At 40.4% G+C, this 27,240-nt stretch overlaps 1 protein-coding gene and 1 long non-coding RNA gene across 6 annotated transcripts in view; one reads left to right on the top strand and one right to left on the bottom strand.

The window, feature by feature from the left end:
• LOC123763944 (formylglycine-generating enzyme) overlaps positions 1-21,408 on the top strand; it is a 42,430-nt gene extending 21,022 nt beyond the window's left edge. For all 5 annotated transcript variants that reach the window (XM_045751282.2, XM_045751279.2, XM_045751277.2 and 2 more), the window contains exons 7-8: positions 6,256-6,425; positions 21,308-21,408. In XM_045751282.2, coding sequence (XP_045607238.1) covers positions 6,256-6,358 — 103 coding nt within the window. In that variant the 3' untranslated portion in view covers positions 6,359-6,425; positions 21,308-21,408. The remainder of the gene's footprint in view (positions 1-6,255; positions 6,426-21,307) is intronic.
• LOC138367883 (uncharacterized) lies at positions 9,369-14,461 on the bottom strand. The gene is made up of 2 exons (XR_011229442.1): positions 14,299-14,461; positions 9,369-9,417 (listed from the first exon to the last, which is right to left on the bottom strand). It is a non-coding gene; the product is annotated as an uncharacterized lncRNA (long non-coding RNA).
• Positions 21,409-27,240: the final 5,832 nt, after the last annotated feature.

Here is a 27,240-nt window from a genome sequence, read left to right on the forward strand (position 1 = left end):
CAGTATTAATTATTAATAGGAGCTGTCTTGTGTGGGCCAATACAAGGTAACTTCTATTTACACACAGAAATCACAATTGCGTGATGCATCAAATGAACAAACCCACAAGGGCCGTGACGAGGATTCGAACCTGCGTCCGAGAGCATCCCAGATGCTGCCTTAATCGACTGAGCTATGACATGGTCTAAAGGAGTTGAAACCGAAGTTCTACTGAACTTACTGGATCCTGCAGCCTCTCCAAGGCACAAACCAGGGTTTTACACAACTCCCCCCATGCACTTGAGCTATGTCAATAGGCCGTTCTCCCTCTTCGCCCTTACTGCATTACACAGAAATCGTACTTCATTACACACAGACATAGCTCGAGTGCATGGGGGGAGTTGTGTAAAACCCTGGTTTGTGCCTTGGAGAGGCTGCAGGATCCAGTAAGTTCAGTAGAACTTCGGTTTCAACTCCTTCTGGCCATGTCGTAGCTCAGTCGATTAAGGGAGCATCTGGGATGCTCTCGGACGCAGGTTCGAATCCTCGTCACGGCCCTTGTGGATTTGTTCATTTAACTTCTATTTATATTTATATAAATAAGAGCTCCCTCATTTGATCTAATAGGATTAATTGAGGCAGCTCCTATTTATATCAGTATAAATATGGGTTGCCTTGAATGGGCCCATATGAGGCAGTTCCTATATATATTGATATAAAGCAGAGCAGCCTCACATGGGCCTATTTATATCTAAGAATCGACAACTGACTTGAGAATGGTCCAAGACGGACTGAACGTCGTCGTCCCTTCACTTTCTAGTGTGTTGTTTGGTCAACATATTTATATCTATATTGCTTCCATTATACATACGATTGATCATTTAGACATCCAAGGTTAGTATGTTGAGAATATGTGGCTTGGGGGCAGTGTATTTCACTGACAGTTCTCGCGGTGACAGATGAGGCAGGTGCCATGGGCCACTACTCCCTGAATTTGTATGTATCTTGTGTAATTTAATTTCCTAAGTGTAGTCACAGGATGAGAGCTATGCTCATGGTGTCCCCTCTTCCCAGTACTCTTTGTCAAATAATGCTTTGAAACTACTGAGGGTTTTGGTCTCCATCACCTTCTCACTTAACTTGTTCCAACCGTCTACCTCTATGTTTGCAAAAGAAAACTTTCTAACAAAATTTCAGCACCTTTGTCTCCATAACTTGAATCTGTATCCTCTTGTTCTTGAAGTTGCTGGTTTCAGAAATTAATCTGTCAATTTGGTTGATTCCTATTATTTTGTATGTGGTGATCATATCACCTATTTCTGTTGGGAACCCTGTCGGCTCCCTGAAGCTATCCCACTGATATAGTGCTATCCTATTTGGGGGTCATCAATCACAAAGTACTTGTTGCCTACCAGGGACCAGCACCAGAATCTGCCCCCCCCCCCCTCCTCAGAAAGGTGCAAGGATCAGTGGCCTATGAATACTTTACATTTAAAGTATGTCATACTTGCCATTGGCCAAGGAAGGCACCCAGAAAGATAGGCTAAACAAAACAGGCCACTGTCTGGTTGAAAATTGCAACCTACAACCTCAAAAGAGCAAAAGAACTCCCCCAGAGAGAAAAGAAACAAACAATTCTTTGTCCAAATAAACCCCCTCCCCCCCTCCTTGCTTGTTAGTGCCACACCAGGTAGGGGGAACTGGCCCAGGTGAGCTGGGCCACCCACCCTTCAGTTCACCCCCAAATACTAGTCCCTAAAACTTAAGTAGGGCAGCTCTGGGGCTTCCAAACGGGCAACCAGCCTGGTACATTGCAACACTGAGAAATGCCTATGCAATGCAGCCCCTGCCTGATCTCACATAATATCAGAAGAGGGATGGGTGAATTGGAGGACAAGCGGGAAACAAGTCCCGCAAGACTGCAGGTTGTAGGTATCCTCGATCCTACAGGCAGCATGGCGGAGGCAGAAAGGATGATCGTCACCCTGAGGTACAGGCGACGAGCAACCCTAGAATTCGCACAAGGCAGGAGCGAGCTCAAAAGAGGGATCCTCTTGGGAGCATAGCCAAGCAAACATTGCGTCAGCCAGAAAAATGATAGGATGGATTACGAGAACCTTCAAATCCAGAGATCCCATCACAATGGTTGCACTCTTCAAATCACTTGTGCTGTCCCGGCTTGAGTACTGCTCAGTGCTCACTTTCCCCTTCAGAGCAGGAGAGATTGCTGAAATAGAGGGAATACAGAGAATATATACGGCATCCATAGACACGATAAAGCACCTAAATTATTGGGATCATCTCGAAGCTCTCCAAATGTACACACTAGAAAGGAGATGAGAGAGATATCAAATAATATATACGTGGAAAATACTGGAGGGCCAGGTCCCAAATCTGCACAGTAAAATAACAACGTACAGGAGTGAACAATATGGAAGAAAATGCAGAATAGAACCAGTGAAGAGCAGGGGTGCCATAGGCACAATCAGAGAACATTGTACATTATAAACATCAGAGTTCCACGGTTGTTCAACATCCTCCCAGCGAGTATAAGAAATATTGTCGGAACAACTGTGGACATCTTCAAGAGAAAACTAGATAGTTTTCTTCAAGGAGTGCCTGATCAACCGGGCTGTGGTGGGTATGTGGGCCTGTGGACCGCTCCAAGCAACAGCCTGGTGGACCGCTCCAAGCAACAGCCTGGTGGACCAAACTCTCACAAGTCGAACCTGTCCTCGGGCCGGGCTTGGGGAGTAGAACAACTCCCAGAACCCCATCAAGCAGGTATCAAGCAGGCATCCATAGTATATCGAGCCACCTGGGGATTTCCAGGGTTTGCAGGGTACACGAGCGCTACACGAACCCCAGGCACTGGGGCTAACTAAGCTGGTTACATCTGACCCGACTCTGATCACCCCGGGAAAGCCCCTGGGGTCACAAAGGAGGACCATCATCTACACCCTAGGCGCTGCCTTATCAGGTGAAAGGCAGAACTCCTCTGCCATAAAGGCAATACAAAAGGCCAGCAAATATAATAAAAATCACACTAACACCCTTGAAACCCCTCCCCCTGACAGTAAAACTAGCATTCGGAGAAAAACCCTGCGGGGGGGGGGGGGGAGCCAACAAGCATGGGGTTAGTTGGGCGAAGTTTTTTTTTTTTTTTTTGTGAGGGAGTTCTTTTGATATCTTGAGGACGTAAGTCACATTTTTCAACCAGATAGTAGTCTGTTTCAATTCATCTACCTTTCAGGAAAATGGCAAGATGATAAACACTCCCTGCACCTCTGTGAGGGGGCCAGGTTCTGGCTCTGATCCCCGGTAGGCATACAAGAACTCTGCGACTGATGACTCCAAATAGTGTGGCACTTAATCAGTATGCTAACATCAGGGAGCCAACGGGGTTCCCCACAGAAAATCCCAACTTCTCCATGTCACTACAACTAAACCACAATATACAGAGACTTTTTACTTGGATTTTTATGTTTCCTGGAGTTAACAAAGTTCAAAGAAAAAAAATTCTGATTTTTTTTTCTTGCACACCATGGGGATGTCAGCATTTGGTTATGCTGTTCAAGGGTTAAGGGCAAGGGCCCCCCCCCCTCAAAGGAGGAGGGGCCCCCCCTAAAAAGAGCATATCCCGAACGCCACAGGGAAGATAACCCTAACTGCGGAAGGGGAGTACTCCAAGAGCACACACAGAAGAGAACCCTGTGCACATGCAGCTCCAGGCATACAATAACTTCTGGCTCATGCTATGCAACTGCATATAAACAGCCTGAGAGCAGTGTTACCAAAACGCTACACGTACTCGCCTAGTTGTGCTTGCAGGTGTTGAATTTTGGCTTTTTGGTCCTGCCTCTCAACAGTCAATCAACTGGTGTACAGATTCCTGAGCCTACTGGGCTCTATCATATCTACATTTGTAACTGTGTATTGAGTCTGTCTCCACCACATCACTTTCTAATGCATTCCATTTGTTAACTACTCTAACACGAAAAAATTCTTTCTAACGTCTCTATGGCTCATTTAGGAACTAGGTTTCCACCTGTCTCCCTTTGTTCGTGTTCTGCCCGTGCTAAAGAGTTTGTCTTTGTCCACCCTGTCAATTCCCCTGAGAATTTTGTAGGTGGTTATCATGTCTCCCTTTACTCTTTTGTCTTCCAGGGACATGAGTTTCAGCTCCTTTAGCCTTTCCTTGTAGCTCATACCTCTCAGTTCCGAGACGAGTCTGGTGGCATACCGCTGAATTTTCTGTTAGTGGATGTGCGAGAATAGCAGCACACAAATGTAATGGACACCTACAAATCCAACGTACTTCCTGTAGAGAAGGAAGTAACGAAAGAATGAAAAAAAAAAAAAAAGAGCTGAAGCTGTGAATGGAAACAGCTGGAACACAGTTGGGCTCCATAAAACTCAATCAGGCTACAGAATCCAACAAGGCAGCCCTGTCTCAAAGGCCCTAAGCAACCACTAAGCTGAAATTTCCGCAAACCATTCAGTGGTTTGTTTTGGTTCTCCTACCTTTCTGGGTGCTTTGCTGGTGGTGGCATTTATGTTAAACTTCAAATGTAAAGTTTTTATAGACCATCACTCCCTGCGCCCCTTTGAGGTGACTGGGGTTCTGTCAGTGTCACTGGTAGGCCAATAAAAATTCCTGCAACTGATGGCACCTGAAGCATACAGCAGATGTATGGTTCCCAAATCTCAAGAAGCACATAAATAAACTGGAAAAGGTGCAATGGCACGCTACAAAATGTATTCCAGAACTGAAAAACAAGAGTTATGACGAGAGACTAGAGGCGTTAAACATGCCAAAACTAGAAGACAGAAGAAAAAGAGGTGATATGATCACCACTTACAAAATACTACCAGGAATCAACTAAATTGACAAAGCAGAATTCCTGAAACCAGGAACTACACAAACAAGAGGACACAGATTCAAGCTAAGGGAACAAAGTTGCCCAAAAAATATTAGACAGTTTTCTTTTGCAAACTTAGTAGACAGTTGGAACAAGCTAAGTGAAAAGGTGGTGGAGGCCAAAACAATCAGTAGTTTCAAAGTGTTATAAGATAGAGTACTGGGAAGATGGGACACCACAAACATAGTTTTCATCCTATAACTACACTTAGATAATTACTGATCAGTGTATGATAGCTTCAAGAAGCTGATGGGGCTCCCCCCCCCCCCCCGAAAAGACAAGTTGGATAACGAGAACCTTCCTAACAAGAGATGCCATGCCAATGATGATGGTTTTTAAGACATTAGTGGCTCTCTAGAGTGGAATATTGTTGCACAATAACAGCCCCATTCAAAGCTGGAGAAATTGCTAACCTGGAGAATGTGCTAAGATCTTTTACTGCTAGAATCCACTCTATAAAACATCTAAATTATTGGGACCGACTAAAATTGTTAAAACTGTATTCTCTAGAGCGCAGGCGAGAAAGAGATACATATTTTTCAGATTTTCACCTGGAAAATATTAGAGGAACTTTTTCCAAATCTGCACATGTAAATGACATGACATGAGACCAGGAGGCATGGCAGGATGTGCAAAATAGCCCCATTGAGAAGCAGAGGCACAATAGGTATACTAAGAGAGAACTCTTATCAACATCAAAGACCCAGAAATTTTCATCGCATTCCCTCAACACATAAAGGACATAAGTGACCGACCACTCATGGTGTTCAAGAGAGAACTCAATAAACACCTCCAAAGGATACCTTATCTACCAGGTTATGATTAATACGTCAGGCTGCGAGCAGCCGCATCCACCAGCCTGGTTAACCAACCCGCCGACCAGGAGGCCTGGTCAGAGACTGGACTGCAGGGACATTGATCCTCTGAATCATCACAGGGTAAAGTTGCCTCTTCCTCCCCCCCCCACCACTTTTCCCTAACATTCAATCCCACCTTTCTCTTGCAGTCCTCCTCAACATTCCCCTTCCATTTCCTTCCCCATTTTCCCTTTCCATTCCCACCCCATCTTCCCTTTCCATTCCCATCTCATCTTCCCTTTCCATTCCCATCTCATCTTCCCTTCCATTAACTCCCTCTTCCACATTAATTCACCCTCCCTATGTTCACATATTCCCTTCTCCATCTTCTCCTCCCTCTATTCTTTTCTGTTTCTTGTACTTGCAGTCATTGCGATGCGAGTTAATTTACCTTGGTTATGGCACTTTATTTTAGGATAAAGGATAAAAACACAGTGCAGTAGATAAGAATTAATAAAGTTAATTTGAGAATTACAGGTATATTTTTTTCCCCACAGATATCGATGTGCTGCAAGGAGCCAAAACACCCCAGATAGCACAGCTGGAAACCTTGGCTTCAGATGTGCTGCTCATAACCTTCCAGATTACCTCAAGAAATAATAATAGGAGTTTCTAAGTTGTCTCTTTCTTCTAACTAGGGATTTTTTCAAGATTCCCTACTTTCTAGGTACATATCCTATTCTTCCATATTTGTAGGTGATTTAGTATACAGTAGATTCTACCTAGGTTCTACCTACCTAAAATACCAAATGTCACCACCAGGGTCCCGATCTGGACCCTTGGATGTCCATGGATTCTTCTTGGTGTTTTGTAAATACCAAGAAGGATCGTATGTTCACAGGAGAAGGGTTCCCTTATCTTCCTGATCGGTATGAGTTTGATTTGACAGCAGCTTTTCCAAGGGCACGCTTCTGTGTGCTATTCAATCCTGTGGATTCATCTTTGCAGAGGTTTCCCTCTTTCTAAGTCTCCACTTCAGTTGGTCGTGAAGGTATTTTGCATTATCTCTTACAGAACCTTGCTTCCATGATGGACCCTGGTTCCTTTGAATTCGGGTTAGCATTACTTTTTTGGCGTTGTTATAAGGTTCTGGATTCATCCTGGGGACATGGCAGGGGTTCTGTTATGCCTGTATGCTTGAATGGCGTAAAGTGCTGAACGCTCTTCAGGTGTTCTTGGTTGACACTCCTTATTCCCAGCTCGAGCACTGCTTATTTGCTCCTGCTCTTCCCCAAGGATGTGGGTAAGTGGCAGCTTCACATTCACCTGCTAGTGCTGTCCTCTGCCCTTATCACAGATCACGGGGCTCATATGCACTTGGCAACAGTCATGCATTTTTGGGCTCTTGTGGAGCTTATTCTCCGATCAGGGGCCAGATTCACGAAACAGTTACACAAGTACAGTACTTACGAACGTGTACATCTTTCCTCAATCTTTGACGGCTTTGGTTACATTTATTATACGGTTTACAAGCATAAAAACTTCTCAATCAACTGTTGTTATTGTTATAAACAGCCTCTTGGTGCTTCAGAGCTCATTAACTGTTTAATAATTGTAAACAAAGCCGCCAAAGATTGAGAAAAGATATACAGGTTCGTAAGTGCTTGCATAACTGCTTCGTGAATCTGGCCCCAGCTCCGTGAGGACGTGGACTCACTTGGTTTGATTCCAGGTGTGGAGGGTTTGACATCTGCAGTGCCAGCGACCTTGCCCAAGATGCCTTCTCCCATCCTTTGAAAGGTGGTGGCAGCATTTTACGCATTTTGCCTCACATGTCAGCAGGCCCTCCTTGATCATTGTTTAGATATGGCTTGGTCCTTAGCCCTTTTATCTGCTGCTGCTTTTTTTACCTCTCCTCTTTCCTGAGGACATTGTTGTCTAGTTTTATCAATGGCGGCTTCTTTCTGCAGTCTGATTTCCCAACTTGGTTTGTGTATCCGAGGAGATGGTTGGCAACCATCTCCTTCTTTTCTGGTGAAGAATAAGTCATTGGGCTTCTGGAGATATCCATTGGTCATTGATACTTGGTTGATTCAGCTGGGGGATACATGATTTGTTGAGTCTGTTGGTGATTTTTTGTTACCTGTGTGCCACCGCCTCAGCCTTGGAGCATGCTCTTTGGTTTGATCCAGTCTCCTTGGTCCCCTATTCCAAGACTCATATTTTTCAGGTTGTCTGCAGTATCATGAAGGCTAACCAGCCTGCAGTTTATCCATGGGCCCATGATGTTTGCAAATACGCTGCACTTGTAGTGGTGTTCTGTAATATGTCTTCAACGGATATTTAGGCTCGTAGATTTTGGCAGACTAATATGGTCATGGCGGCCAGGTATTTAGTCATTGTCCCTGGTCGTCCTTGATCCTGTGTTGTTCTGGGTCATGTTCCCGATCATTGGTCTTGATTTCGTCTTGGTGCCTGCTGCCTTTTCCCCTCTCCGGTAAGTCCCTCTAATTTTCTCTGTAGTTATTTAGCTACAGGGAGCCACCAAGAGACTTCCCCAGAAGCCCAGCATTGAATGTAATGAGACACCCTCTCTCTCTCTGGTAGAGCCTTGGTGGCTACCTGTCTCCCTCCCACGTTCATCAGTTCATGACAGTGTTCATCAGCTCCTGAACTGATGTGTGGGCTGACAGTGGACTGATCACCAGGCCACCTGGCGGTGGCATTCAGTACTGTCAAGTTTTAGCTAGTTTTGTGTTTGCTTTTGTTTATTTTTTGTTTTGGGTTTTGAGTACTGGGAACCCAACTGTTGCTTGTAAAGCTTTGCTGACTTTCTGGATGCTTTTCCAGTGAAATGGCTGAATGTCATTTGTTCCTGTGCCTCATGTGAAGGGGGCCAGGCTATGGCTCTGGTCCCTGGAAGACCAAATGAGCTCATGCAACTGATGTGACTGATAGATTGCAGCAATCTCAGTGAAATAGCTACAGGGAGCCACTGTGGCTCCTCCAGAAACAGACATTTCCTTACATTCAATGCTGGATTTTCCCTGTCAGTATTTATGCAAAGAACTACTTTGTTATTCAGCCTGAATTCCTAACTATTTTTTTGTTTGTTTTTTTTTATTTTATATTTTTCAACACTTTAGTTCACTCTTGCATTTGTGATTAAAGCTTTGGATGGAGATGACATTCATCACTTCTTTCAATGCATTCCACTTTTTTTACTACTGTTTGTCCCTCATATAGTATAAGTATTTTCTTCTGTCTCTGACTCATTTAACTTTCATCCCTATGCTCTTGTTCTATTATTCCCTCATTTGGACCATGCTGTACATGTCGACTTTGTCTTTTTCCTTTGTTATTTTACAGTATGACTTTATCTTTTCTGTCCCATCTCCCCTCTAATGGTAGCTAGATTGATTTCCATTCATCAGTTTACATAGATTAGCTCTTATTTCAGACAGCAACTTTGATATGAATTGCTGGACATGCTAATTATTTTATACATAATAAGATAAGAAATCTATGCTGGTGCTATGTATTTTCAAATTGGCTGTGTATATAATCTTAAGTGAATCACTGTTAAGCTCTTAAAAGCCTTTTGTATGTTTGGTAATTTTCCATCTGTTATTGTTATTGACCAAGGCCGGAGGTAAATAATGTACAATACTTGATTTCATTTTCCTCAGCTTTAATTGACTTGGTTTCCTACATGATATCTGAAATAACACAAATCAAAGGTATCAGGAGGGAATTACAAAATCCTCATAATAATGAACTCTACAAAATGAGACAAATGAATATAATCTAATGAATAAGATATTTTTAAAATATCACATTCTTTCTTCCTTCTGATTGTTTGCTAATAGTAAGTAAACATAGCAGATAACTTAAATAAATACTTCTCATCAGCACACTAATTACATAATCTTAATCCCAGCCATAACAATCAGGAGGCCTTGGCAACCGGGCAGACTTTCTGGGGTCTCTCTGGAGAAAGTAGATCATTGTCACTGAGCATTAGCATTGCTCAGTGACAATGCTGATATGCAGAGGATTAGCATTGTATCCTATCTGCTAATTCACTATCTTAAATACCAAGTGTAGTTAGGGAGCCCATCCTTCCTGTCCCAATGTCATGGACTGGAGAGGGTCGATTCTTGTGATTATGCCCTCATGATTATCATCATGATGTTGCTTCATGGGAGTATCAGACCCACTGGACATTGATCATGGATAGATACTGTAGAATGGCATCCATCTGGATACGTAATGTTTACATAAGTTGGATTTTCATCAATGAGCTCAACCTGATCAACTAGGGGGTTAGTCTTATTAGACCGAACAAAACATCGAAGTAGCACTGGACCAGGAGACATAAGCCACAATATCAATGGACTTCCATGTGTTGAGCATCACTGAAATCTAAAAAAATGCTCATATGGGGGTTGTATTGGTTGAGGTAGATAAAAAAAAAAAAGAGATCTAATGGAGTGTAATGCATTTGGAAGCACCAGTTCCCAATGATTTTCTGCTAGATTGTGTAACTTTAATGTTAAATGTAGAGCCTTCCATATGATACGGTTATACCGTTCGACCTGTGTGATTCCTGTGGGGTGGTGGGGCATTGTCCTGCTTGTTGCAGTGCACTTTTGAGAAAGTTATGCCTTGAGCTCCTAGGACATAAAGGAGGTACCTCTGTCTGAATGGATAAAGTTAGGCATTCCACAAAGGTTAAATATTGCTTTAAGGCAATATTAGGATTAGCATTGGATTATCACAGTCATTATGTGCATGTTAGGGCATGGAAATGCAAAGGAAAATGTGAATACTTATCAATGACTGTTAGCATATAAGGATTATGGGTCGCTGATGGTAGTGGCCCCTTTAAATCAATACTGAATCGCTCCATAGGTCGAGTCTCCCAACCACTTGGACTGACTACCATCTCGCTTCATGTAGGTCAGCGTTCAATCCCTGACCGTCCAAATGGTTGGGCACAATTCCTTCCACCACACCCTAGGTATAGCTTAATGAGGATCCAGGCAGAACTCTGCAAAACCAGGCAAAAGCTTCAAACAGAGAAAGAAAACAATAAAACCCACGAAACTCTCCAACTGCCAACGAGCAGTCGGAAAGAAATGTCGGCTGCCGCGTGATAGCTTAAGCAGGCTGCGCCAGCTGCAGTGTGCCCCACAAGCAAACACACACTCACCTACCCAGGGTAAGGCAGAAAGCCCAAGACTCCAAAATGCAACCAAAGGACGAGGATAACTACAAGCGAGAAAGTCCTCTAACGGGGAGTGATTCCCGAATGCCCCAGGGAAGATAACCCTGACCATGCAAGGGCAGTACTCTCGGAGCACCTAGGGTAGGTGGCCCTAGACGCATGCAGCTCTGGTACCCAGGAACTCCAGGAAAACACACACCACAAGTGCAGGAACAGCCGTACAAGGCAAAATCCCAAAACAGGAAAACATGGCCCGAGGTGACATCCGACTGCCAGCACATCAGTCAAGAACTGAAGGGTGGGTAGCCCGGCTGACCCTGGCCGACTCCCCCTCCCCTTGTCGGGGGGGGGGGGGGGAATGTTTGTGGCGCCAACGAGCGGGGGGTCTAGCTGGACGAAGATTTGCTTGTTTGTTTTCTTTCTGGGGGAGTTTTTTGCTGTTTTGAGGCCATAGGTCTCAATTTTTACCAGATAGTGTTACTTTTCATACTTCCTTTTGCTTCTTTAAATCTATTCTCATAAAGGAAAGTTCGGCTCTTTGTATTATATTTGTAAATACAGTATTGATGAGTATCTCTTAACTTCTTCTTTTGTAACTAGGCCAATCCTATGGTTTTTTTCATATTGTGTTTCTTGTTAATTGCTTTAAGTATGCCACTTGTGAGCCATGGGTTGTTTAATCCTTTAGCAGTTACTTGCTTTGTGAGGAGAGAACAGTGAATATTGTAGAGGCTTAGAGTTTTGGAGAGAAAGATGTTGGCTAATGAATTTATATCCCGTGTATTGTTGAATTTAGATTCCCAGTTTATATTAAGAAGTGCATTAATGAGGTTACCTATTACTGCTTTGCTGTGTAGTCTAAAGGTAAGTTTCTTGGTATCTGTGGGTGTTATGTTCATGTTTGCTGAGAGGAAGGTAGGCTACTGGTCAGTTGTTCTGTCTGTGATTATACCAGAGGCAAGGCGGGCTGTTATGTTAGTCCATATGTGGTCCAGGGTTGTAGCAGATGTTTGAGTAATTTGTGTGGGCTTAGTGATTGTGGGGATTTGCATACAGGAGTTCATAGTTCATGCTGTTTGGGAAGTATTCGACTTGGGGGGGCTATTTTGTTGGCAAAGGTCAATGTTGAAGTTACTTCCTAAGATGATGTGATTTTTTATGAGTTTGTTGTTTATGATTAGGTTCCTTATATTATCTGAGAATGCAGTTGTATTAGTATTGGAAAATCTATAAATAACTCCAATAGTTAATGACGATTTGAATGAGAATTGAGTAAAGGTATATTCACAGTAGTTGTTTCTATTGCTAATAGCACTTGTGCAAGTGACATTATCTTGATAATAGATAGCTGTACCACCACCACTTTTATCAGGCCTGCAAATGTGAATGGCTTTATATCCGGCAAAGTTGTATAGTTGGGTATGGTCTTTACTTAGCCATGTTTCTGTTAAAATTATGAAGGATAGTTTAGTACCTAGTGCTGTGAGTAGTGCATTGATGTCATCAAAATATTTACCAAGTGATCTGACATATTGGTTGAATACTGATTGGCTTGCATTATTTTGGAGTTTGTTTTTTGCAAGGTTTACTGTGTAGTAACTGCAGTGGTGATGATCAATGTGCTAGTTATTGTAGATATGTGATAGCAGATTTAGTTTTTTTTTTTTTTTTTTTTTGAGATATATACAAGAGTTGTTACATTCTTGTACAGCCACTAGTATGCGTAGCGTTTCGGGCAAGTCCTTAATCCTATGGTCCCTGGAATACGATCCCCTGCCGCGAAGAATCGTTTTTTCATCCAAGTACACATTTTACTGTTGCGTTAAACAGAGGCTACAGTTAAGGAATTGCGCCCAGTAAATCCTCCCCGGCCAGGATACGAACCCATGACATAGTGCTCGCGGAACGCCAGGCGAGTGTCTTACCACTACACCACGGAGACTGTGAGTTCAGAGTCGATGGTAGTTTGCATGGAGTAAGAATGGAGAAGACATTAAGGATATTCTGATTAGAATATGGGGGAGGTGTGTGACAGTAAATTACAATAAAAATTACAATAAAAATTCAAATTAAAAAATAACCACAGATGAAAGTGGAATACAAAAATAATGGCATATGATTAGTAATTAAATAAACTTGACAAAATTACTAAAATTACACTAGAATAAAATGATGATAAGAATAAAAGTAATTTAAGTACAATAATAAAACGAGCAATCACAAAAAATTCTAGATATAAAAACAACTACATAACAAAAAATGCAAATACACGTTTGATAGGACCAAATAAAAAAAGAATGTAATTAGTCAACAAGGATACAGATGACAAGTAGAAAAAATAAGGATTCAATAAAGATTGACAAGAATAATAGTCTATTTTGAGATAGACAAGATTAATTTTTTATATATTTTTATAATATAAAAAATGCTATATTTCTAATATATGCAAAAAATACTAATCAATGTAATTAGACAAGTAGAATACAGGTGACAAAAATAAGGATTCAATACAGATTGACTTTAGAAAAAATAAACGGCAAAATTACTAAAATTGAAATATAATAAGCGAGGTAGATTATTTTCAGGTACACTGAAAACAAAACTTTACAATGCAAATAAACATAGCCAGAGTACAATGGAGGAAGGGAGTATGGAGAGACTATGTAACCTAGGTAACAATGCAACAATAGAATTTGGGTAATTCTATGGACCGACCTAGATTACTTAGCCTGCACTAGGTAACAAGGTTGCAGATCTCATAATTTTTTTTTTAAATATTGAACAACGTGGAGGATATCAATCTAGACCACTTCTTGAAAAGATCAGATGTAACAAACATGGAGTAACGTAACTGTTTCAAGCTCAACAAGTCACACTGTAGGACTGAGAACAGATGCTTTTTCCACCCCCAGGGTTATAAACTGATGGAACTGCCTACCCGCCGAAGCCGTAAAGGCCAAAATATTGTTTAATTTTAGAATCCAGTTAGGAAAAAATCGTGATAAATGGAGAGTTGGTTGGAACTTTGACAAGCCGCTGGCTTCCTGTCCTCGTCAAGGCCACTAGTGTTTATTTATTTTATTTTTTAAAATATACAAGAGTTGTTACATTCTTGTACAGCCACTAGTACGCGTAGCGTTTCGGGCAGGTCCCTGGAATACGATCCACGCCGCGAAGAATCGTAATTAGTGGCCCTCGGGTAAATAGATAATTATTCATGAACTTCAGGCGTATTTCATATAACCAACGCTCTCCTCTATTCTTAATTCATGGTTTTGACACATTTAACATAGTAGTGTGCTACAGTACTTCATTAAGAAATGTACGTCAATAGAGCAAAACAAAAAAAATGAAAAAAGAAGAGACTTACGTATGTGACGTAGTGCAGCCATTATAATGGAAGGCATTGTTTGATACATCACAGTGTGTGTGTGTGTAGTCCGTGAGGGTGTTTGTCTGAATTGAGCATAATTGTTTAGGCTAAATTTATCCCACCATGGGAGACTATTGAGTAGTGAGGGCGTGGCTGAAGCCGGGGCCGCGGCACCCCTCTGCACACACTTCAGGACAATGGCCTCAAGCATTGTACATATGTAATTGCTAATACATTGTTACTTTTTAATAAAAATTTTTAGGTAACCGAGCTTGTTATAAATGCTTAAATAATTAAAACTTGAAGAGTTACTTAAGAGAGCCAGGATATAAAGGATGTTAAGGATCAATGTTTGTTTACATGGTGGGAACTGAGCGAGGGTGAAGGGTAATTGTCTTTAGTTGTGTGTTTCCTCAGCACCAACAGCCAGCCACGCTCCTTCACCACCACACCAACACGGCCATCACAACAATGGCTGATCTAGAGTGGAAGCCTTTTTCCTTAACGTACGTGGAGTATCCTCAAGGTAGGTGTCTGGGTCGCCTGTCGCTACTCAAGATGTCAAACTCGTTTACTATGGAGGGCTAGAGTTTTGTGTGATTCTACATGATGAGGACCATGTCAGGGAAGACTTGTTCCTCTAGTGGCAAGCGTGAAGCACTCGTAAAAGAAAAAGTATAGTAATAATACAAATGACACTTTTATAACCTTGTGTTGCTAAATTATGTACTTGCCATCTTTTGACCTGCCAGATTGTATCAAAGTTTGTAACAAATGACAGGTACATCACCATTGGGTATAGAATTATTGTGTCGAGTTGAGAGAAAAAAATAAATTTTATAATGTTTTTTACAATAAAAAATGATAAATGAACAGAAAGCTTTCTGAATGAATACAGTACATCAGTGTTTGCACTAGAAAGATTAGACAGCATCCCATTACCAACACAAATATTTAAAGGAAGTGAAGAGAATGAAATGACATAATCAGGGAGAGCATTGACAGACTACAAGACTCGAATGTCCCAGGTGTGAACGAAATTCAATCCACGCTCATTACGGAACTGGTAGATAAACTATGCCTACCATTGAAACTCTCTTTCAGAAAATCTTTGGTCCAAGGGATAGTCTCCCTAAATTGGAAATATGCAAATGTCACCACTATTTAAAAAAAAAAAAAAAAGGCAGAGAGAGCTTGGCAGAAAACTATCATCCTATCAGCTTAACCTCGGACATCTTCATGCTCATGGAGACAACCCTAAGGAAGGGAATCATTCGCCGTCTCACAGTGGATAATCTTGTAAAATCAGCACAACATGGATTTGTTAAAAATAGAACTTGCCTTACAAACCTACTCACATTTATGAAAACTAATCTGCTTTTCAGACAAAAAACTTCCGGTAGATTTTATTTTATTTTTGTTTATTTTTTTTATATAAAAGAAGATACATTGGGGTTTGTTACATTTTTGCAAAGCCAATAATGTGCATAGTGTTTTAGGCAGATCCTTAAGTTAACCAATAAAAGTATTAATAGGTTCATTGTAACAGAATTTGAGTTAAACATAATTACTATATATATATATATATATATATAATATATATATATATATATATATATATATATAATATATTTTGTAATGTACCTAGTAGCCAGAACATCGTACTCGGCCTACTATGCAAGGCCCGATTTGCCTAATAAGCAAAGTTTTCCTGAATTTATATATTTTTCCCAATTTTTTCTTATGAAATGATAAATCTGCCCATTTCATTATTTATAAGTTGTTGAAATTTGAATTAAAACTAACGTAGATATATGACCGAACCTAACCAACCTTACCTAACCTATCTAAACCTTATCTAAACTAACACAACTAAGTCGATAATTTATGTTCCTAATATAATATAATAATAATAATTAAAATAAACTAATGGAAACAATTTATTGAAAATAAAGAAAATCACTCGGCCTATTAGGCAAATTTGGCCTTGCATAGTAGGATAAGAAGTGCATTCTGGCTACTAGGTAGCCAGAATGCACTTCTTGGTGTAATTACCTAAGTGTAATTACCTAAGTGTAATTACCTAAGTGTAGTTACAGGATGAGAGCTACGCTCGTGGTGTCCCGTCTTCCCAGCACTCTGTCATATAACGCTTTGAAACTACTGACGGTCTTGGCCTCCACCACCTTCTCACTTAACTTGTTCCAACCGTCTACCACTCTATTTGCGAAGGTGAATTTTCTTATATTTCTTTGGCATCTGTGTTTAGCTAGTTTAAATCTATGACCTCTTGTTCTTGAAATTCCAGGTCTCGGGAAGTCTTCTCTGTCGATTTTATCAATTCCTGTTACTATTTTGTATGTAGTGATCATATCACCTCTTTTTCTTCTGTCTTCTAGTTTTGGCATATTTAATGCTTCTAACCTCTCCTCGTAGCTCTTGCCCTTCAGTTCTGGGAGCCACTTAGTAGCATGTCTTTGCACCTTTTCCAGTTTGTTGATGTGCTTCTTAAGATATGGGCACCACACAACAGCTGCATATTCTAGCTTTGGCCTAACAAAAGTCATGAACAATTTCTTTAGTATATCGCCATCCATGTATTTAAATGCAATTCTGAAGTTAGAAAGCATAGCATAGGCTCCTTGCACAATATTCTTTATGTGGTCCTCAGGTGATAGTTTTCTATCTAGAACCACTCCTAGATCTCTTTCTTTATCAGAATTCTTTAAAGATTTCTCACATAATATATAGGTTGTGTGGGGTCTATGTTCTCCTATTCCACATTCCATAACATGACATTTATTAACATTAAATTCCATTTGCCAAGTGGTGCTCCATATACTTATTTTGTCCAGGTCTTCTTGAAGGGCATGACAGTCATCTAAATTTCTTATCCTTCCTATTATCTTAGCATCATCAGCAAACATGTTCATATAATTCTGTATACCAACTGGTAGATCATTTATGTACACAATAAACATCACTGGTGCAAGAACTGAACCCTGTGGTACTCCACTTGTGACATTTCTCCATTCCGATACATTGCCTCTGATTACTGCCCTATTTACTGATTACTGATTGCTGTGTGTGTGTGTGTGTGTGTGTATTAAAAACACACACACACACACACACACTATCTGGACCTAAAAAAGGCTTTCGACAGAGTTCCACATAAGAGGTTGTTCTGGAAACTGGAAAATATTGGAGGGGTGACAGGTAAGCTTCTATCATGGATGAAAAATTTTCTGACTGATAGAAAAATGAGGGCAATAATCAGAGGCAATGTATCGGAATGGAGAAATGTCACAAGTGGAGTACCACAGGGTTCAGTTCTTGCACCTGTGATGTTTATTGTCTACATAAATGATCTACCAGTTGGTATACAGAATTATATGAACATGTTTGCTGATGATGCTAAGATAATAGGAAGGATAAGAAATTTAGATGACTGTCATGCCCTTCAAGAAGACCTGGACAAAATAAGTATATGGAGCACCACTTGGCAAATGGAATTTAATGTTAATAAATGTCATGTTATGGAATGTGGAATAGGAGAACATAGACCCCACACAACCTATATATTATGTGAGAAATCTTTAAAGAATTCTGATAAAGAAAGAGATCTAGGAGTGGTTCTAGATAGAAAACTATCACCTGAGGACCACATAAAGAATATTGTGCAAGGAGCCTATGCAATGCTTTCTAACTTCAGAATTGCATTTAAATACATGGATGGCGATATACTAAAGAAATTGTTCATGACTTTTGTTAGGCCAAAGCTAGAATATGCAGCTGTTGTGTGGTGCCCATATCTTAAGAAGCACATCAACAAACTGGAAAAGGTGCAAAGACATGCTACTAAGTGGCTCCCAGAACTGAAGGGCAAGAGCTACGAGGAGAGGTTAGAAGCATTAAATATGCCAAAACTAGAAGACAGAAGAAAAAGAGGTGATATGATCACTACGTACAAAATAGTAACAGGAATTGACAAAATCGACAGGGAAGACTTCCTGAGACCTGGAACTTCAAGAACAAGAGGTCATAGATTTAAACTAGCAAAACACAGATGCCGAAGAAATATAAGAAAATTCACCTTCGCAAATAGAGTGGTAGACGGTTGGAACAAGTTAAGTGAGAAGGTGGTGGAGGCCAAGACCGTCAGTAGTTTCAAAGCATTATATGACAAAGAGTGCTGGGAAGACGGGACACCACGAGCGTAGCTCTCATCCTGTAACTACACTTAGGTAATTACACTTAGGTAATTACACACACACATACATACAGTGGCACCTCGAGATACGATTGCCCCTACTTATGATAATTTCGAGTTACGATATAAATTTCATCGAAAAATGCGAATCGACATCCGATGGTGTCGTCGACTTTCGATATTTGTTGGTACACGTTCGGGTCGACCGAGCGCGTGGTTCCCAGTCACGCGACCGACCTACCTCAGTTTACTATAGCTGCCCGCTTAGTGACGATCGCGCCTATAAGAAATTCCGCTTTTGTGGTGATTTTTTGCATTTTGAACATTAAAGTAATTATTATATATCACACCATGAGTCCCAGGAAAGTCAGTGGTAAGGCTTAACATATGAGATCCCTTGTAAGAATGACCATAGAGCAGAAACAAGAGATCATTCGTAAATATGAAGATGGTGTGTGGGTAGGTGAACTGATTACGCAGTACAACAAATCTCAGTCAACGATATCCACCATACTGGCTAAGAAAAAGGACATTATGAGTGCTAAAGTGACAAAAGGCGTATCAATAATCATGAAACATAGACCACAAACACTTGAGGATGTTGAACAGTTATTATTAATTTAGATACACAACAAGGAGTTAGCGGGTGATAGCGTTTCGGAGGCCATCATTTGTGAAAAGGCAAGAAAATTGCATGAAGACCTTTTAAAGAAAACCCCTTGAACGAGTGATGCAGAAGTGAGAGTTTAAGGCAAGCAGGGGATGGTTTGAGAAATTTAGAAAAAGAAATGGAATTCATGATATGAGGCATGGGGAGGCTGCCAGCTCGGACAAACCAGCGGCTGAAAGATTCATTGGCGAATTTAAAGATTTTGTGCAGAGTGAGGCATACCTACCACAACAAGTGTTTAATTGTGACGAGACAGGGCTATTCTGGAAAAGATTTCCAAAGAAAACATACATTACCAAGGAGGAGAAGTCATTGCCTGGACAAAAGCCTATGAAAGATCGGTTTACTCTTGTGTTGTGGTAATGCGAGTGGCGATTTGACAGCTGAGGAAATTTCTTCAGGGGAGGATGTGCCAATACAGAATGTCTCTTCCTCAACAATTAAGAAAATGTGTGCAGCATGGGAAGAATTGCAAACCTTTGCTGAAACGACTCACCCAAATCAAGCTGCAGTAGGTCGTTGCCTTAACCTATTCAAGGACATTGTGATGCATCTTTACAGACAAATGTTAAAACGAAGGGAAGAATAAATGTCTCTTGACAAATTTGTATTGAGACAAACAATCACTGAACCACAACCAGGTCCTAGTGGTATTCAGGCAAAACGTAGGAGAGAGAGTATCCCAGAGAGTACCCCTTCCATTATCACATCACTGCCTGATGTGATAATGGAACGGGACTCCCCTTCCAAACAGTAACAACTCTCCTCCTCCCCCCTCATCACCATCTTCCATATGCCATCAAGAGCCCTCCATAAAGGTAAGAGAAACTTAGGTACTGTATTGTAGTTAGAAAAAAACTTTGTATTCAGTATAAAATGTATTTGTATGTTAATATTTTGGAGGGTGGGGAACGAATTAATTCAATTCCCTATATTTCTTATGGGAAAAATCGCTTCGACTTGCGATATTTCGACATACGATTCGTCTCTGGGAACGGATTAGCATTGTATTTGTTAATTCCCAAATTCAGTATAGTTGTATACTGTATCAACAATTGTAGTATAGTTGATTCATTCTTAAAAACATTAATTTACTATCGTAAGTGGAGTGTTCCTGTGGTAATTCCTTTGGTAGACGACCTTGGGTGAGACTGGGTCAGTAGGCAGGGCTCTCACTTTGCGCCTCTCCTCCCCCTTCACCACCCTTACTCCGCCTCCCTCACATTTCCTCCTTCCTTGCAGTCAAGTGGATTAGGTATAGTAGATATACTAGTCTGTATTTGAAAGATTACTTAAATGTGTAAATATTTAAGTCAGGGTTAATTTTTTATATAGCCTGTGAATTAATCTAAAGATTAATTAAAGTAGCTTATATGTTTCTAAGTATTATCAGTAATAGGAATTTTGTATGTCATAATATTAACTAATCTATAAGAATTGACATGCCATGATTTGGGTAATCTGTTAGTTTATATTTACAATATTCGTGTATTACATTTGTTCAAGATAGAATTCATCATTGCTGGGTACTGAGAATTCAGGGATTGAAGTAAGATAAGCTTGGTTTTCAGGGACCCAAGTAGAAGAAATGAAGTGATTTTAGCTGAAGGTAAGGTGTGTGTATTAATTTGTGGGTTTATCAAGTTAGAATCATGTTGGTATTTTATGTCGGTTCATTATTTACATTCTTGTTCTCCTAATCTTTCTCACATTCCCATTTCTGTCATGCTATTCCTTCAGCTCATTCTTTTTTAGTTTCCTGTATTACACTTGATTGATAACCATCACGTAATAAAGATGAATGTGAGACAGATATGGAGTGGCAGTGAGAGAATTTCTGTTGGACGCAACAAGTGACATCACTGGAAATGCTGCAAGATCTTTTGGCATTGAATATCTTGGTTAGATCAACAGTGTCTAATTACTTCCATGCACCATATATGACCCTGTTGTACTGCTGCCTGTTCGTCTTCTTGTCTGACTGAAGTGATGTGCATTTTATAGTGCACATCATAATACTTATGAGTAGCAAAAGTCTGAGAAATGCAGCATTTCTTATGTCTTGCTTTATTGTCATATACTGAAAGTTAATTCTAAAGATGTTGATGTGTAATTTTTTCTTGCAGGGGATACTATAGGAAAAGTCTTGGCAATAAGCAGCTTAGCACCAGTAGCCATTATTGTTGGATTTATTACTCTGATTCTCTTCAGACGAGATTTACACACAGTAAGTAGTTTCTGTCATGAATGTTTGTAGTGTGTCTTAGGTACAGTGGTTCACCCAAGAGCATGCTTTAGGGGGACGATGATTAAATCAAAGTTAATATTTATGTATATTCAAAGTTCTGAACAGCATATCCTCCAAGTCTAATTTTCATACCAAGTCTGATCTGTATTTTGATATAAAATATTTTGTTTATTACGTACCTCATTTTGGGGAGTTCTGTTATTGATAATAATAGGACATCTTTGTGTACAGTGGTGTCTCCAAGGTCCACACTTCTCTATAAATGATCACTCTAAACATTTCACCAAATTCAGCCTCCGAATCTTTCACCACATTTCAAATTTGTCAGAGAAAATCGATTTCAGAGGGGGGGGGGGGCGCTGTGAAATTCAGATCATTAAGTAAAATAATTTCCTGCAGATTATTAAAAACCTTGCATTGTACATGATGAAACGCCACTTTTTGGTAGAACTCCAGTGGCCCCTTGAAGCTGTGTTGCTAAGATTTCTCCATCTAATGGGTTGCATCAGTGCAGGAGTTTTATTTGGCCTACCAGGGACCAGAGCCAGAACCTGGTCCTCCTTCCCCTTACAGATGTGCAGAGAGCACGTGACAATTCACCACCCCACCGGGAAAGCATCCAGGAATTCGCCGAGGCTTTACAGACTCCTGTAGGGCTCACAGAAAATGAAGCCTCAAAACCACCAAACAACTCTATAAATGATTCAAATGAAACAATAGATTCACTCAAAACTAGCATGAACCATGCTAGAACTAAGGGAGCCGATTAGTTCTGGAGCCGATGAAGCTCCGTCACCCTCCCTTTCCCAGAGTGTCAATGTGTTTCATCGTCATAGAATTGATGGTGGGGTGGGCAGGCTGACCTGATATACCTCCCTCATTCCCCCGAATGAGGGAAAGGTGGGGTAAACTGGCATGCCCCAGTTTTACAAAATGTTGGGTTTGGTTTCATTGTTTGGGGGAGTTCTTTTGGTAATATTGTGGCTGCGGTCTCGTTTTTAACCATGCAATAGTCAGTTTTGGTTCACTTAACTTTTTGGGTGCTTCCCTGGTGGTGGCAATTATGATTAACTTTAAAGATAAGGTGTTCATTGGCCATCACTCCCTGCTCCTCTCTGCAGGGGCCAGGTTCTGGCTTGTGGTCCCTGGTGAGCCAATAGAGCTCTGCGATTGATGGCACCTAGTAGTATGTCACTAATCAGTGTATGATAGCTCAAGGGAGGACCCTCCAGGGCATGCCCAGAAATTGGATTTTCATTACATTCATTGCTGGTTTAATATTATTACAGAACATATTCTGTTTACAAAAATACTGTACAAGATTAGTTATGGTCTTTTAATTATATTTTGCTGGTGGCATTGAAGGTAGCGATATTTTTGCAAGAATTGTTTTTTGTATATTTAAGTACTGTACTTTACCATTTTCAGATTTTGCATAATACAGTAATTTAAAAAGATAATCTAATTATTCATGGTTCAATCTTTTTACAGATAATGTTTTTTTTGGGGGCTCTGTTAAATGAAGCAATAAACTTGGTACTGAAGAGCATAATAGCAGAGCCACGACCTATACAGAGAGGTGGACTCTACACAGAGTATGGGATGCCGTCCTCTCATTCGCAGATGATGTGGTTCTTTGCAGTATACTCAGTACTCTTCTTAATTTTCAGGTGAGATAATATTGTTAACAAAATACAGTATAGCTCAATAAATTTCTTTATTACATATGCTGTCATGCATTACAGTCTTAACACTTGTGGTGCAGCTTGTTCAGATTTATCACTTCCTAGCTAACAAAGGCAAGCTGGGAAAATATAGGCAACCTTATTTTAAAAATAAAAATTTTAACATTTACATCTTAGTATACAACACAGGAATTGTTGTATACTGTAAGGAAATATATTCTTCAGTTCTGGAAATAGCAATAATATTTGATTACTATATTATTTATAAATAAATAACAATTTATATTTGAATTAATTATCCGTTATGGTCATAAACCAAGGAAATTGGGACGTTTCTCATTAGCTTATCTGAGTTTCAGAGCCTTGTACCGATTGTGGGGCTAACCATTTGAGCTCTCGGAAGTAAAAGCAATTTGCCATGTGTTAATAACACTTTCGTGTTCCCGGCGTGCCTGCCCCAACCCACCCCAAGGTGGGCCTGTCATTTCTCGTGTCGTGCACCCACACTAAAATGTGCATACTTTTTTTTCAGTTTTCTCACGTCAATTTTCGTGTTACATCGTTCATTTTGGTATCAAAATGTTTGCAATAGAATTCTCTAAAGGGATATGTGCATATAAGGTCAAAAAGCCCGGCGTGCCATCCAGAGCAAACCTGAAAATCGGCCGAGCGTTACCCATGAGTGAGCACCCATCCGCGCACCATCACTAAAATGTGTATACTCTGTTCAATTTTCTCACCTCAATTTTCGTGCTATGTCATTCATTCTGATATTAAATTGTTCGCGATCTAAAGGTGCACATTTTAAAACTAGTCCCATATGAACAGGAAAAAATGGAATCTTAACATAGTATATTTTAATTTTGGATGCCACATGCATTCCCGCCGGACATCCACAGAGTTATTTGTGGACGTCAACACCGTCCCTAGAGGACGAAAGTGTTAAAAAGCCTCGGAGCTTTCACTTTGTTTGGTCCTGCATTCATTAAAAAGTCAGAGGGCTTGCTGTTTAGCCAAGTTCTTAAGTAATATTATGGTTATTTCTTTACTACAACTAGTCTTGCTATGACAGGTGTCTATTGCCTTAATTTATTTTTCATAAAATATACACTGTACTGAAAATATAGGGAAATTGATTATGCCAATATTAGTACTGCAGTATACTATAGTTTGTATACAACCTAAGATAAAATCTAACTTATGAAAGTTGCAGTTGTAGATGTTTCTGTGAAGATGTCAAAAACTCTAAAGGAATGCTGTAGATTCATTTAATTTTTATTTAGTTACTGTATTTGTAAATATAGTATGTTTTATATATATATATATATATATATATATATATATATATATATATATATATATATATATATATATATATATATAATATATATATATATTGAAGAATATTGTACTAGTCAGACTTAATTTTGATAAACATTGTGAGGAGTGGAGTTCCAGCTCTTTTGTGTGTATGCAGTTGGCTTCCACAACCACCCCTCCTACAACACATTTCATTTATTCGTCACCCTCGCACTGAAAAAATTAATGTTAATATTTTGCTTTTTTGAAGATTCAATTTGTATTTGTGTCCCATCCCAATGTTCTGTCATTTCAATCAAATCCCCCTTGTACATTTCTGTAACTTTACAAATGTTGTTGGTTTTACTTTTCTTGAATTGTCTCTTTCCTAGTAGTAGTAGTAGTAGTAGTAGTAGGCATTGATTACTGGTTTTTTTTATCACAATCAGGGTTCTTCTGTAATACTATCATCACTAAATGATACCATTTTCATATATATTTTGACATTTTTAGGCAATGCTGTGGTCACAAGCTGAACAGCAGTGCTGTGAGCTCATGCTACATGCGCCAGCCTTGGTGGCTCACTTAGTACTGAAGCTCTCACACCCGGGAATGTTGCTTACATTTTTTTTTTTAAATGGCGTCTGTTTACAAGAGCCCTGAGGAAGCTGATGTTAACCCCGTGTAGCTGCGGGACTTTTAAATCTTGCACTGTACTCCAACACATCAATAGCTGTGGTGCGCAATTCTGCGACAGTTATTCACCACAGCTATTGATGTGTTGGGCAGTTTAAGGGTTAAAAGGATGTAGTTATCTACTGTGTAACAAAGAGTAGATGATGATGGAAACAATAGGTGCTCCAGTTTCCACACAAATTGCATAATTCTCTCGGTTGTTTACCTGTTGGTAAACAGGTCTCAGTTGTTTTATTGAGCTCCCATACTATAACTTTTGTAGGGCACATACTTGTAGTTAAAATTGTGTTAACAATTTGGTGGTGATTATTTTGTAAAAAAAGAAAATGGTTTGAAAGTTCCTGCCCAAAATAAATGTTTTCTGGGAGGGCTTCCTTGCTGGTTCCTTAATGCTAGCCACTTTGATAGTTCTACATGTATCATATTGCACCATGCCCTGGTGAGTCAAAATATGTATTTTTTATTTATTTATATATACAAGAGTTCTTACATTCTTGTACAGCCACTAGCATGCATAGCGTTTCGGGCAAGTCCTTATTCCTAATTTTCTCCAGAATACGACCCGCCAAATTGTTTAACAACCAAGTACCCATTCACTACTGGGTAAACAGAGGCTGCAGTTAAGGATTGGCGCCCAGTCAGTCCTCCACGGCCAGGATATGAACCCAGGCCAAAATGCTCTCGAAGTGCCGGGCAAGTGCTTTACCACTATGCCATGGGGACTACTATCACCTACCACAGGGAAAAGGCCAAAACTTGGCCTACTCAAAAAAGTATAGGGAGTAGGGGTTACTAGATTACTTAAACCAAGAGAAAAAGCCACTAGAAAGGTAGAACAAATATGAAATATGAACAACTGACAACCTGGAACACAGTACTGTTAGTTAGGGCATTACCCCCATTTCTTCATCTCTTCCACGCTTTTGTTTACAATGAGTGATATTCTTACTCGCAAGGGCCTTGTGTGACGTGATGTGTGCAGAGTTATCCAGGGAACTTACACCAAAAGGCACCATGAGGCCTACCAGAAAGAGCTGTTTCATTACAATCAACACTAGATTATTGTGTTTTTTTAATTGCTCATTCTCTTGTTGTTTTCTAGAGAGAGCTCCCCTGGTGGCTCCTTGAAGCTATCTCACTGATATTGCTCCCCACTTCTTGGTCACATCATTTGCAGGTGTTATGTTTGCCAGGGGCCAGAACCTATGGCACCCTCATGGAGATACAGGGAGTGAGTGACAATTCGCCACCCCACTGGGGAAGCATCCAGAATGGTTGTCTGTAAAGCCCTGCAGAGCTTTACAGACAACTGCAAAGTTCACAGAAAACAAAGCATTGGAACTGTCAAACAAATCTGGAAATGATTCTAGTCAAACAATTGGTTCAGCCAAAACTATCTTGAACTCATTAGTACCGATAGCCGCCACCAGGCGGCCCAGGCCTCTGCCCACAGCTGGCCACCCTGGATCAGTTCTGCCATTTATGCTGTTGTATTAACAATCTGTAGTGCTCCTGGATCCTAAGCTTTTGCAGCAAGCCCCCTCTGATTTTTCCCATAGGGGGCCATTTGCTTATATTATCTGTGGGGAGCTTCATCAGCTCCCCACAGACTACTGTCTTTCCTTGGGTTTGGAAGTGTTTTTGGCTGGTGGGGCACACTGCAGTCTGCGTGACCTGTTATTATGTTAGCACACTGCACACTATAAGTTTCTTCCAGGCTGCTTGTTTGCCAGAGTTAGGTCCTGGGGGTTTCTTGACGTTTTTCATTTACATTCTGTTTTCACTTGTCTCTTCGGCTTAGGGGTTCTCCCTTTCGCCTTATTAGGCAAGCTTAGGGTGTGTGCAGTGGAACCTTTTGGTTACCCCCTTGTCTTTTCCTTTGGCTTCAAGTGGTCTGGTTGCCTGCAATGACAGGGTTTACCAGTATAGCAGACACCAGTGCCTGGGATCCTGCAGGCCCTGGAAAATGCCTGCAGGCTTGGTAGTATTATGGATACCTCTTCCAAGACCACTCTCGCTTTGTGTTAATTAAAGGGTTGTTCGTTACCTGTGCCACCTGGTGACATTCATACGTTCTGCCTCTGCCTTGCTTCCAATAGGGTCGGTGACACCTTCAACCCGAGTCTTGTGA

The sequence above is a fragment of the Procambarus clarkii genome, chromosome 23, assembly GCF_040958095.1.
Source record: "Procambarus clarkii isolate CNS0578487 chromosome 23, FALCON_Pclarkii_2.0, whole genome shotgun sequence".
In the NCBI taxonomy this organism is placed as follows: Eukaryota; Metazoa; Arthropoda; class Malacostraca; order Decapoda; family Cambaridae; genus Procambarus; species Procambarus clarkii.